Source organism: Gobio gobio (assembly GCF_949357685.1).
Source record: "Gobio gobio genome assembly, chromosome: 1".
In the NCBI taxonomy this organism is placed as follows: Eukaryota; Metazoa; Chordata; class Actinopteri; order Cypriniformes; family Gobionidae; genus Gobio; species Gobio gobio.
This window is the reverse complement of record NC_137097.1, coordinates 37,254,970-37,269,602: the sequence shown is the minus strand read 5'-3', so window position 1 is coordinate 37,269,602 and position 14,633 is coordinate 37,254,970. Positions and strand designations below refer to the sequence as shown.

Genomic DNA, 14,633 nt, shown 5'->3' with positions numbered 1-14,633 from the left:
CCCTTTCACACACACAGCTCCATTGCAGGCTATGGAGGTCCCCTGTTGGATAGGTAGACATCGGTCAGGTCCCCTCTTGGCATGTTTAAAAAATAAAAAATAAATGCTTATTTGAAGTTATATTATGAAAAAAGACCTTAAAACAAAATTTTGTATCTAAGTTTTGTTTCTTCAAAATGACTAGAAACACAGGTCCCCTCTTGGTCAGTGTGGAGTGATGGTCCCCTGTTGGTAATATAGACGTGTATGTGTGTGTGTGTGTGTGTGTGTTAAAGCAGAGGCTCTGTTCTTTCTTTTGATATATATCTATACAACCAAAATATTCTGTGGGCCATGAAAATTGTGAATGATCAAAAATGCCGGCAGTGGCTGGCAATTTTTAAACAAACACTGGCAGGGAAAGAGTTAAATGTATAATTAGACTGTAACAAGGACACCTTAAAATAAAATGTAACCCATTATATTTTAGTTTAGCATAAATGCTTTTCAGTGTACATTAGCCAGTACACAAAAAGACAATAATAAGACAATAGAAGTAATTATGATATTACATATAAAGCTGTACAAAAGTCCTACTTAACTGGGTCAAAAAACACTCTAAAGTTCAGCTAATTGCGTTTAATATAAGTGTAAGTGTTCTTTTAAAGTATATTATTTCCATAATTAGTACTTTAAGTATGCTAAAGTGTACTTGTTTTTCACAAGGAACTTCATGACCTACTATGCCTCAAGCCTTTATAAATATTCCATTTCAATATGTCGTAATCAATAAAGTTTACTCATTTTCTTACTCCCTACACCAGAGTCACTGCAATGTTGACTAGAGGCTTTAAAAGTAGTGTGTAGCTCATATGAATGTTAATGCACTTGAGTAAAAAACAGGTATTACTAAATATTTCTAACAAATCACACTCTATTTGGTGCCTGATTTTAAATTATGAAAAATTGTTGTGTGTGGTGTTTAGTACTAATCATGAAAACATGTATCTCATATATAATCACATTATATTATCGAAGCTAAAATGGTCCCTTTCTTTGTTTTCAGTTAGTCTCGAGTGGCAAGCTAACAGCTTAGCTTAGCTTAGCATATCAACTGGTTAAGAAAAGCTTTTTTGATGAACTAGAACTCACATTTACCATTAATTTTTGAGGGACGAGTTGAAGTTATTTTTGTGGTGATCAGAAGCATGCCACAGATGTCAGATGAACACTTTTGGAAATATTAGATTTTTCTCAGTTTTTTCTCTTCTGTTCACTCTATCTCTCTTTGTCTCCCTCCTTTTCCCCCTGTTATGGAACCCTGTTTCTCTGGTCTCTTGTATCCTCTTCATCGTGATTGGCTGCAGGATGGACGATGCAGAGGCATGCTTTATCCTCAGCAACCGGTTTGAAGTGGACCGTTTTGCCGCTGTACGTTCCCCTCCAGCTCAATTTTCTTCTTCTCTACCCTCTCATTTCTGTCCGGAAATAGAAAGCGGCAGATTCAAACATCCCTTGTATTAGCTTGTTTCTCTTTCACTCTTTCTCATTCTCCTCATATTTTGACAGTTCAGCATGAAATGATTTAACTCGTTAACTCATTTGTCCCTGGCTATTTATACCCTATGTTCTCGTTTGTGTATGTTGTGTGTAGTTTGAATATCTCCCTATTCTGCAGAGTGTTGTCATTAAAAGACTGTTATTTTCAATCGCCTTCATCTTTGTGCTGTTTACACACGCTACCCATTACAGAATGTGATAGTTGTAATAGTCCTAAAAATAGGCTTTATTTTAATTATGCAAAATATAATTTCCAGATAATTTTTTTTTCTTAAAATGAGACCAGTACAGGTTTGAATGAGATTCGCCTAGTTGTCAGGCACTTTAGATGTTAATTTCGCTGTAAAGAGGGTAATGGCTGGTACATAAGAGCAGACACTAGGGCTAATGGTATACTTCTGTTCATATGCCTCTCTTTCTCTCTGCTTTTTTTTTTAACACAGGACCATCAGACCATTCTTAGAGCCTGGGCCGTGAAGGACTTTGCCCCAAACTGCCCTCTCTATGTGCAGATCCTCAAACCTGAGAATAAGTTCCACATCAAGTTCGCAGGTCAGCAAAATGTGTTTCTCTCAGGGATGCAGGTGTGGAGAGTGGAAGAGTGTGATATTTGATGCACTTCGTTCATGTGTGAGTGTGCTGAGAAGCAAGCGATCAGCCAATCTCCTTCCCTCTGAAGCTGTGTCCTTCAACATTCAACCCACTTCATATCCCTCTTCAGCTGCGCAAATCTGAATAATGCTTTTTACTTCCCCAGTCCACCCATTCCTCACAACATGCTATGCTGTGATGGATGGATTATGTGTGTGGAGCCGAATATTATTAAGTGCAAAAGTGCAAATAGCCCGCCTTGTTGGCAGAGGCTGTTTACACTAACTCCACCCACCATTGTCTGGCTGAGCCAGGCAAACTTACAAAAGAAATCTCACGGACAACAGAATCAATGGTGTGGAGAGTAAGGTGAGTGGCGTTAGCCTTTGTCAAGACCAACTCGAGTTCGAAGCCGCCTTTTCCGAACAAATTATTTTCCCGTTTCCTATTGCATATCAGCTCGGAAAGGGATTTATTTGAAATAAAATGAAGAAAATATGCAAATATCAAAAGTGTAAATAAAGTACCTAACATGCATTTAATAGTGGGAAAAATGTATTTAAAGGATTAGTTCACTTCAAAATGAAAACGTACTGATAATTTACTCACCCCCAGAAAATAAATTATGTTTTTTGAGGAAAACATTCCAGGATTTTTCTCCACATCAAAGACTTCAATTGCATCCAAAATGTTGAAGGTCAAAATTAATGCAGTTTCAAAGGGCTTCGAAGGGCTTCTGAGGCTCTGCGCGATCCCAGCCGAGGAATATGGTCTTATCTAGCGAAACCATCGGCCGTTTTCAAGAAAAAAAAATTACATTTATATACTTTTTAACCTTAATTACTCATCTTCCGCTGCTCTCTGTGCAAGCAGAGTCTTAGTAAAACTAAAATGTACTAAAAATAAACTGAAATTGAAACCCAAAATACAAAATGAACTAAAATATTCAAAACTATAATAATTGGCGACTGGCTCATAGTCACCCGGGCTGTTTTTGGCAGACCCAGTCCCTCTCATGTCCAGTCAAGCATACTTGTTGGGATCAGGAGTGTGATGAGAGTATGGAGTTGGCTACTTAAACCTCTAGGCTCTGTTTGCAAAATGATTGTCACAAGCAACTGAACCGTCCGCCTTCACTTCTGTCTCAATTAGCCGCTGAGGTTTGATTGTGTTGGAAAAGTGAAGAAAATTCATACTCCTCACCCTCCACCTGCTTCTATTGCACTCCAACCTCACCCTTCACATCTGCTCTCCATTTGGAAACCGATGGGATCTGTGTTCATTCCATTGACCTCCCTAGAACAGTTTTGCAGGGTTACTAACTATAAGTAGCATTAATAGCTAGTCGACTAATAATGCTTGTTTGAAAGAAGTTTCTTGATGAGGAAGATGCCGTTTCAGTAGTTTTCTCAGCCCCGTAGGATACGTAACAAAATTTCAGAAAGTTTCTGGTATTGCTGTGGTGTGTGTGTGTGTGTGAGGGTCATTTTGGTGTGATTACTGGGAAATGATGGAGAATTTCACAGTGCAGCAGGATGTGAGGTGAGGCAGTGATTAGAGATCCAGATCGCAGCTGCCTCTGCTGCTTCAGTGAGCAGCAAATAAAAAATGCGAAGAAGGCGCATTGCTCTATTCTCTCACGTGAAGACTCACTTTCGTACTGACCCATACAGACACATCAGCTGTGGTTGTGATGCTGAGGACATGACGGTCTGCTGGCGCTTGTTTTAGGGTCAATGAGAATGCGGAGGAGGAACAGACATGATGAGTCAGTGGTTGAGGCAGCTGAAGAGTCAGTGAGCTTTACCCAGAGATAACCGCAGATTACACAGTATCACACAATCTGTCAGTCTAACAGAGTGCTGCCATCAAAGGAGAACGAGAAATTAGTCTGTTGTTCACTAATTTCTGTATCTGAAACTGAAGAATGGTGTCTCGCTTTCTTGCTGTCATGTCAGGCAGTGACTTAAAAATAAAATGTATGATGCAGAAAATCTACACGGTATATGATTCAGTGCGAAATGTTTTTTTTTTTTGGTTTGTTTTTTTGTATAATGACATCTTGATTTGATACAAATGTTTCAATAATGTTCATGTCTGGCAGTTCACCCTTGTGAAAGTGCATTTTTGCATACTAAAAAGAGTACTTATTACAAAAATAACACTATTTTAAGCTGTCCTTGTTACAGTGCAGCTAAACATTTAAGTACTCAGTTATATTCATTACCTACATACACGTATAGGGTTAGGGTGTGGTTTAGGGTTAGCTATATGTAATTATGCACAATTTATGGAAATTACTATAGTAAATACATGAAACGTGTAAAACAAGGACACTAAAGAAAAGTGTTATCCATATTTTAAGATAATATAGTTAAGTGCAAACTGAATGTAATGTTCTTGGGCACTTAATTACATGTTAAATTCAATTAAATTCAAATAATTTCAATTAAATTTTATAAAATTAGATAAAATTTATATTAAATACGATTAGATGAACTTTAGACCAATAAAAGTTGGACATAAATGTCACTTCTGTTGAAACTTGAATGTAATTTATTTAAAAATGTGTAATTACACATTTGTAATGATTAAGTTGCACTTTAGTTATTTTAAAATGTATTAACTTAAAATGTAATATTGAATAACACACTACAGGTAAAATTATAGTCAAGTATTTTACAAGTGCTTTAGTATATTAGTCAACACATCAAAGTAAGTGCACTTGTACTACAAAATAAGTGAAAATAAGTATACTTTTCACATCAAAATAAGTGTGCAAAATAAGCACGACAAAAAATTATGAATACATTATTTTTAAATGTGCTTCAAAGTAAACTTTTAATTTGTGTTAAAGGAACACAACACTATTTTTGAAAATAGACTAGAGAGGGTTTAGCGAAAAATCGGCTGCTGGCAGCAGGAAGTTGCTGCCAATGGCAGCCGACTGTACCTGCCACTACACCCTTAAAAATAAAGGTGCCAGGAAGAACCAAAAAGGGGTTTTCACAGTGATGCCATAGAAGAACCATTTTTGGTTCCCTGAAGAACCATTTTGTGAAAGGTTCTTTAAAGAACCATTTTTGTTCTAATCATTTTATAGTCTAAAGTATGGAAGCCCATTTCCGCCACTAAATAAAAAAATAAAAAGAGTAATTGCGACTTTTTATCTCAGAATTCTGACTTTATAACTCGCCATTGTGAGAGGAAAAGTCAAAACTCTGAGATAAAAAGTTGCAATTACTCTTTTTATTATTTTATTTGGTGGCGAAAACGGGCTTCCATACTATGGAAAGGTTCTTTGGATATTAAAGGTTCTTCATGGACCCATACACCCCGCCAAAGAACAATTTAAGAACCTTTATTTTTAAGAGTGTAAAACCGGTCAATGTGGGCTAAGCTATGCTAAAAGTACTACCGCCAGACCCAGAGATCGGCTGAATGGATTCGAAAACGATAAAACTCAACTGTTTAACTATGGAAAATGGAAAATGAGCCTTTAAGAAATATAGTCATGAAAGTATATTCTCTCTTAAGTGCACTTAAGTGGTCTTTAATATCAATAATATTGTATGATCTGCAACTCTAGTATAAAACTACAATTGCATATTCAATACAATTACACTTTTTTTCTCACGGGTATGTATACAAGAGGGCTGTCAAGTGAAATCTAGTAAATATATTAATACTTTACCAATATTGATTTTTTTTTCTACTTTCAAATCTAAATTTGGACAGTCAAGTGGTTAAAAATCAAGAAATTAAAATATAAAGGTGGATGTGACATTGGGCATACTTTCCCAAAAGTATGATGTAAGAGTACCAAATGTTTGTTTTATCTGCTTCTACTATATGTCCAACATGTTGAAACATGTTGAATTATGAATAAGACATTTTATTGAGAGCTATCGTTAAAGTGACACTTGCAATATATATACTTATGTTTCATATCAGTCAGAGGTGGTTATCCCCTGTGGGCGGCATGGCATCATGGTGGTTTACCGAGCGCTTGCTTCTTGACAGTTCGGCAGAACGCATCACTATGCAGTTTTTCAATGCGTGGTGGCAGACATGTTGTGACACTGCTTGTAATTTAGCAGTAAGTGGCTGAGTGGGTGGCATAAATGAGTATGACTGTAGACTTGACTTCAGCTCTACAAATAGCTTAATCGCACCTTAATGTTTACATCAATGTAACAGAGGCTCACAGAGTGGTTTTTCTGAGGAGAAGAGCATTTTGTTCATATGCAGCCTGATTTCGCATGGCTATTCCAGGACTTCTAGGCCACTGTTTGTTTTGTGTGACTTTTGCTGCGTTAATTGATTTTCTTTTCCTTTCCGTGGGCATGTTTGAAAATAGCAACCGGCCACTATGCCTCTTTCAGTTCTGCACAGTGTTATGCGTATATCAACAGCCAGGTCATTCATAAACATAACCAGCATGCTGTTTTAATTAATGCTAATGGCAGAGAAGTGGCTCTGTTATTACCGTCTTGCTGGGGTTCACAGAATGAGTACAATCTCTCACTGCTACACTCCTCCAATGGGGACAAAGACAGCAGCTTTAGAGAAAAACGGAATCTAGAAACACAATTATGACAGTGCTCTAGCCTGCTGTGCTGTGTCCCCGCTTCAGTCGAGGTCAGTGTGTGCTTTCTGAGGTTGCTGTAAATGAGGGAGTTAGTGGAAGAGGAGATGAAGTGGTCGAAGAGAAAGGGCCTACATGAGGAGGAACCAAGGTCGTTAATTCAACGTTTGATCTTTATGAGTGAATGCGCATCTTCAAGTGCTGCCTCCAGTACTTCAGCCTGACATGGAGAATAATTCAAAGAACCAGACCTATTTAGTTATTAGGGATGCCACAATTCTCAATATAATATTGAACCGTTCGGTACGGCCTTCACGGTTCAATACGCGCCTGTGAATTGCGTTTTTTTTTTTCGGTTTTGCATTTAATTAATTATTTTTCTACAAATTCTAACATTTGCCTCCATCCCAATATGAACAACGCTACATACATTCACATCACACGTTGGTGGTAGAGTTATACTCACGGAACACAGTCGGTTATGTCTAAAGTGAAAGTAAAATCGGCGTGTGTCTGTATATTAGATGCGGGCAGGTCTTAAAAGCAGGTCTTGAAAGCAAATTGAAAGCAGCGCAGCCTAGTGAACACGCTGTTCTTAAAGGGACAGTTCACCTCTAAAATTATGTCATTATTTACTCACTCTAATATTGTTCCAAACCTGTATTCATTTCTCGATGACAGAATTTTCATTTTTGAGTGAACTATCCCTTTAATGTTAATACAACAACAAAAGACAAAGAGAAAATCACTCACTGATCTTGACTGAAAAACCCTAATACAGTAGCTTTAATTAGAATCAATGTATATTTTATAGTGAAGTCTATGTAGTGTTTTATTTTTACATTTATTCATTCAATTTCATACTTAAATGCTGCTGTACAGCTCTGAGCTGCCAGTTTAAATTTTTATATATATTTATTTTATATTATGCAATACTCTAGGAATGTGTACAAGGGTTCCCTTTCGAAAGGGAACTCGCACTACTTTGGAAAGACGCTATGGGGAACGCCTCAGCGTGACAGGTGTCTGAAACTACTATCGAATCACAGAAATCCTATTGACCGGCGACAGCCCATGATGTCATCAATGTGCGACCCGGAAGTACATATGGGCGCCTTGCCAACACATACACATCTTTTCTCCTTCAGGGACTGTTCTGTCTCAAGTGCTATACGAGTTAAGGTAATACAAACTCATTGTTTAATACACACGAGTGTGTGTTTAATGCCTGGGATCAAGAGCATGCACAGTCAGTTCAAATGAAGTTGTTTGTGTGTAAGTGTGAGCGGTTTTCAATCTGAGATCGCTCCGCTCTAGTCTGGCTTTCTTCTTGAAGGAAGAGAGTTTGGCATCTGGGACTGGTGATGCTGTCCCGCTCATGCCGAGGCTGAGCTCTGGTACGCATCATGGGTTTTCTCAGATGGAGCTCGCCGATCGTCGTGAGAGGGTATATTCCTCTCGGACGATCTGGCGGCTAACGAGACTTATCAGCAAGTGCTCTTAGGGATGGCTGGTGAGAGTGGAATATAAATCCTGAATCCTCTCAGCCACTCTGCCCGTGTATGCTGAGCTGATGAATGTTATGGAACGTCCTGCAGGCAGGCTGCGGCTGCCATGTTGGTGCGTTAGAGGAGAGATCGTTCGTGATAGATTGCACGATCGATTTCTCCTTGGCCATAAACCATCGGCTCAGATGAGCCTTCCATTCCTTCCTGATCTTCTTACAGAGATCGAGAGGGCATGGAAGAATCCATATTCGGCCCAATATTCATCGACATCAGCGTTTTAACTTCGCTGATGTCGAAGGGATAGGGGAATATGGATATGTGTTGATGCTACCGATTGACGAGGAACGTTTGCGAACTTTTCTCGCATTTGGTTGGGCATCAACACTGAGAGCTCAAACTCTGCCATCTAACCTTTCAAAACCACGTTGTGCTTTAATGCAGGGCATACACGGCAGCAGGTCAGGCTGGTGCTGCTTTTCACACCATGGCGGTGTTTCAGGTGTACCAGGCAGATCTGCTGGGGGATCTCGATCAGGGGTAGGTTTTTAACCCCTGATGCGGTGGTCGAACTGCGCCGCACCACAGGTCTAGCTCTCCGTGCCACCAAACAAAGCAGCTGCCGCGATCGGATGTTCGCTGGCGCCGATGGTGGCCACAGAGAGACATCTGTGGTCGAACTCGGCGGATATCGTGGAGAAAGGAAAGAGCTTTCTCCACGATTCGCCGGTTTTGCCTTGCAAACTTTTCAATAAAAGTTTAGAGAGGCGAAGGCGCGTTCGGCAGCATTTAACCTGCGTACGGTTGAGATCTGGATCCGTTTCCAGGCAGGCGGTAGGGCCTGGCCCGTCATGGCCCGAGGGCTGGAGAAAGGGCCAGAGTGCCAGTATTGCCTTTCGTGCGCACCCTCATAGGAGTAGGTGGCAAAAGAGGCGGGACTCCTGGAGGAAGAAGGATCCCTCATAGTTTTCTTCATAGAGCGTTCCTCCAGGCGCTTCTTACATCAGGCCTGGGGCTGGGTGGAAGGATATTCGGCGGCCCGCCTTGGCTTGATCAGTGAGAGCACCCCTTTCAGGCATGCAAGGGCGGTAGAACACCGCGGTCATATGAGAACTGTGTGGTGAGACTTCGCTCTACACGCCGCAGGTGAGAGTGGTCTATTTTGTGTGATAACACTAAAATATGTATTTCTTACAGACCTTTGTTCCCTGTATAGAGTATGGGTTTACGTCAACCGTTAGGAAGGAGGAAGTTAACTGAAGTTTCCCCTGTAGGTGGCTTAATACAGCGCCAGGCTCTGGGCTATGGAGGTTAGTGTGTGTTGATTTTCCCCTTTAAGGAAACGCGAAGTGGGCCACCGCTCATGTTTTTCATATGTATATAAACTTAGGCTTCCTCTCATGGTGTGAGTTATGTTGAGGCCGGCGCTCATTTCTACTGAGATGTTAGCGGAGTACTAACCGGTAGGACGTCCTTCTGGGAGAATGGAGTGTTTGCTACCGCTTGGGGTTTTTTACTATGTGTCTTCGGTTTCCCCTAAGCCACCGCATGTTAGAGTAGTTTGTCTCTTCTAGAGGAGTGTGTTTACTAGAGACTGACGCTGGAGCTTCAGTTGGGTATGTTTGCTTAGTTGGCCTAGGCTGTAGGGATGTTGGAGGTGCGTTGCTGAGGCACTGTCACCTCTGGCTGATCACTACGTAAATTTGAGCCCTTATACCATCCCTGTGTTATCAGCCTCCTCTCACGTGAGAGTCGCTCGGTCAGAGCCAGCCCATTTTTCTAATGTCTGGGTGCATAGCAGCTGCGACCAGGTAGCTAGCCTTAAGAGGCCTCCTGTGGGCGGCCCCAGTTTGTGTGAATTGGTGTGATATGCTTCCCAAAGACTTTGGTTTTTGTGAAGACTTGTTACCAGCTAGTAGGCTCCATGAAGCCTCCCTGAGGACGAGTCCCCATCAGTGGAATGGGTAGTTATTAGTCAGCCAGTAGTCTAACTGTCAAGGTTTTCTTACCAGTCAGTTGTAAACTTGCTATCAAGTAGCAGGCCTCACCAGGCCTCCTTGAAGATGAGCCCCCAGGGTCTTCTGGTTACTCTGACAATTTGCAGAAGTAATTGTTATCAGTACGTAGGCCTCACTAGGCCTCTCTGGAGGAGTGCTCTGAGTCTCAGTCACTTGACGGTTAGCATTTTGATTCTAGCAGGTGGTAGGCCTCACCAGGCTTCCCTAGAAGGCTTGCTATCAGATAAGAGGCCTCGCTAGGCTTCTTTTTGAAGGTGAGCTCCCGAGGCAAGGTGCTCGGGCAGCTAGCATGACTTGCTATTGGGTGGTAGGCCTAACCAGACCTCCCTGAAGCCAAGTACCGATGTATGACATCGGGATAACTAGCCTGGAACTGGCTATCAGGTTTATAGGCCCCATCAGGCCTCCCTAAAGGCCGGCTGTCAGATCGAAGGCCTCACCAGGCCTCCCTGAAGGCAAGTACCGATGTATGGCATTTGGTTAAGTAGCCTGGCTGGCTGTTTGGTGGTAGGCCTCACCAGGCCTCCCTAAAGGCTTGCTATCAGTTGGAAGGCCTCACCAGGCCTCCCTGAAGGTGAGTACCGATGTGTGGCATCAGGGTATTTAGCCTAGCAGGCTATCAGGTGGTAGGCCTCATCAGGCCTCCCTGAAGGCTTGCTATCAGGTAGGCCTCCCTGAAGGCAAGTACCGATGTATGGCATTTGGTTAAATAGCCTGGCTGGCTGTTTGTTGGTAGGCCTCACCAGGCCTCCCTGAAGGCCTGCTGTCAGTTGGAAGGCCTCAGCCAGGCCTCCCTGAAGGCGAGTACCGATGTACAGCATCTGGGTATGTAGCCTAGCAGGCTATCAGGTGGAAAGGCCTTACTAGGTCTCCCTGAGGGTGAGCTCCTAGGTTGTGGTCACTTTGACAGTTAGCATGAATTGCTATCAGACAGTAGGCTGCACCGGGCCTCCCTAGAGGTGATCTCAGCTGCTTGGGATTAGCATGCATCACTGGCAGGTAGTAGGCCTCACCAGGCCTCCCTGAAGGTGAGCTTGAACGCTCTAGAAGCCGGCATAAATTGCTATCAGGCGGTAGGCCTCTCTAGACTCCCTGAGAAACTTGCTATCAGGTAGTAGGCCCAACTGGGCCTCTTTGAGGGCAAAGTTCCCAAGTTTAGGCACTTTTCTGTTACCAGTTCTCCGTGAGTAGAACCTATGGTAGCTTAGCCTACAGCTAGGGGTTACCCGCCAGGCAGGTTCAGGTGCTCCCCTCACTGAGGGTCGTCTATGAGCACACAGCTGCCTGAGTCTGATCAGACGGTCACAGGCCTCTCGTGAGGCCTCCCTGTTAGATCAATCTGTAGGCCTGTCTGGCCTCCCTGTTGCTTTGAAACATAAGTACTTGGTAGATCCTTGATTTGAGCAGGTAAACTCCCCTCGCTAGCAAAGGTTGTAAAGCGCTACACTGAGTGTTGCTCTCTGGGATAACCCGTCTCTGAGATCCGGGCTAAGAAGGACTGCCAGTTTTTCAGTCCCCTAGTCTGGATGCCTCACTGAGGCACCGTCCGGAGGCTCTGTTTCTGAACAGACAGGGTTGGCCAAACCGAAGTGTCCAAACACTTAGGGCACCAGGTCAGGCCTCCCTGGTGGCACTCGGGCAAATATTTTCCCCGGGTAGTGACTTGGCTGGGGTTCCTTCTGGTCCCCTAGCCACATTCCCTTAAAGGGAACCCTTCCCTAAGTGGAATCCCTTAATCCCTTAGGGATTCCACTTTCTGATCTCATACAGAGCAGACGTGCCTTCTATCTGCTCCCGCTCTGCTTTAGCGCTGATCTTTTTGTCTTTTTTTCTTGACCCCCTGCTTGCTGGACTCCTGAAAATACTGAAATGGAATTAATTAACTGGTCACTCAGCGCAATTGACAAGATTTTCTCACTAAGGAAGGGTGCACCGGGAGAACCCACCTGCATGGACGGGACCTTCGCTGCGGGCTACACGCGGGACGCCTGGAACAGCTGGCAAGTCCTGTGCCTGGAAGTCCTGTCCGTGGAGGGTGTGGAGGATTTATTCATAATTGGCATTTTGATAGCGGGGTTCCTATTTCTCTTTTTTTTCTATCATTTAAGGGACAATTTGTTTGCAGGCAGGGAGTCAGGACCAAACAAAAATATATATTGTGCACAAACTTTAATAACTAAATCACGGAACAAGACTAAAACTAACATGAAACATACATACACAAAACATACATGACATGAGCTAAGGTTAAAGTGGTTGGAGGGAAAGGGGTCAGAACAGATCGAAGAAGTTATGCAGAGAGTCTAAACCTTGGGAAGAACCACCTTTGATTAACTCCTTTGTCTGAGCAAAGAAGTTTATCGTTTTACTAAATACACTGCGACTTGTATTTCTTAGTACATTACTTGCATTTGTCCGGGAAGGCGTCCAGATATACGTTCGCAGGAGAAAGTCTTGATGGTTCTGTCTGATGGTTTTGCAGTTGCGATCGATTCCTTCCGTGATGAGGGAAGGAACGACGGTGAACTTGCATGGTTGCTTTGACTCCATCGAGGTTGAGGAAGTTGCTCAAGCTGTGAGTTGGGCCTGCTGGCTAACATGTGTTAGACATGGATAGAGTGTTTGCGGCGATAAACCTGAAGGATAAATACTTTTATGCCTCGATCCTTCTTTGACACAGACCGTTTCTACAGTTTTACTTTGAGGGACCGTTTTCCTTCCTTGTCCCTGTCTCCTCACATCTTTGCGAAAGTCGCAGAGGCTGCCCTCCTAAGGGAGGTGGGCATTCACATTATCACTTATCTCAATGACAACTCAATTATCTCAATTATCATGAAGATTAGCTAATATTATCTTACTCACGAGAGTTGGTATGCAAGCACACTGTAAAAAAAAAAAGTTGAGAAAACTTAAACGTTTAAGGCAACCAGCTGCAGAAAATGTTTGAGTTTTCTCAACTTAGGGTCAATTAGTTGTACAAACTTGCTAAATAGTTGAATAAACTTTAAAAGCTGAATTTGTCACACAAAACATAAGTTGAATTTTTTACAGTGCACAGAGACATGGTCCTTGAACACCTAGCCTGTTTGGGACTTCGGGTTAACTAGGATAAGAGCACGCTCTCCCCAGTGCAGAGCATCACAGACTTGATCGCCATTACAGCACATCTTTCTCAAAACTATACTCAGTCAATGCTGAATTGCTTGAAAATATTTCAGAGGCTCCTGGGCTATGGCATCCTCAGTCACGGTCACGCTGCTTGGGTTGATGCACATGAGACCGCTTCAGCATTGGCTTCAGGTTCAAGTCCCGAGATGGGCATGGCACCACAGCACACATCAGGTCAGACATTGCATTGCATTCTACAGGCAGGAGTTCCCCTAGAACAAGTGTCCAGGTGTGTTGTTGTCACAACAGACACTTCCAAGACAAATGCATGCAGGCATGCAGTCTCCTGGACATGTCTGGTGCCTGGACGGGACAAGGAGGAATTCAGAGGCCTATCACCAGTGGTGAATAGATACAATCACTCCGGCAAGAGCCCCTTCTACTAAACTGCTGTATGCTCTGAACTAGAGGTCTTCACGGGTCCAAAAATTCATACCCGAACCCGAAGAGACCCGTAATGTGCTTAACGGAACTGACCCGGTCCTGTCTATTATTTCAAAAGCTGGACCCGGACCTGTGCAGATCCGAGAAATGCCAAAAACTTAGTACCGGAACCGACCTGGACCCGTCTATTATTTAAAAGCTGGAACCGAACCCGGCGCGAAGACACAGACCCAACTGGACCCGATTGTCACATATTCCACAATAACTGATATTAACAAGTCAATAAACAAGTTATGAAAAATATAACTTTTTGTCTTACCTAGCCATCGTCTCCCTTCCTTGTAACGTTACTTGTGATGCATTACATCCTTGCTAAAAAGTTAAATCCATGTTATTCCTCTCTTGTTATTCCAAGCATGCTTAATTCACTCATCATTTCAGCTTTAAAAGTCCACTTTATGTCACGGTGACGGATGACAAATGCGTCTTTGCAGATTTGCATTTTGCCAAGTTAACTCGCATAATAACTTTGACTGTTTGCCTTTTTGAACTATAATAACTATTGCTCGTTCGGTGGCCGCTGACGTCCGCATTATTTATGTACTATAATCTTTGTGAGCCGAGCCTGACCACCAAAACTTTAAGAAATAAGACGGTTCATTCATATTATTATTAAAGGGTTAGTTCACCCAAAAATGAAAATTCTGTCATTAATTACTCACCCTCATGTCGTTGGACACCCGTCAGACCTCCGTTCATATTCGGAACACAAATGAAGATATTTTAGTTGAAAGCTGATGGCTGAGAAAGGCTTCAGATAGGCCTCCATTGGCATTCAGT

General features: G+C 42.5%; 1 protein-coding gene across 1 annotated transcript in view; it reads left to right on the top strand.

The window, feature by feature from the left end:
• Positions 1-14,633, top strand: part of kcnt2b (potassium sodium-activated channel subfamily T member 2b) — a gene marked incomplete at both ends in the record, with an annotated part of 163,983 nt that overhangs the window by 121,538 nt on the left and 27,812 nt on the right. The window contains 2 exons of the mRNA XM_079828018.1: positions 1,347-1,410; positions 1,983-2,091. Coding sequence (XP_079684144.1) covers positions 1,347-1,410; positions 1,983-2,091 — 173 coding nt within the window. The remainder of the gene's footprint in view (positions 1-1,346; positions 1,411-1,982; positions 2,092-14,633) is intronic.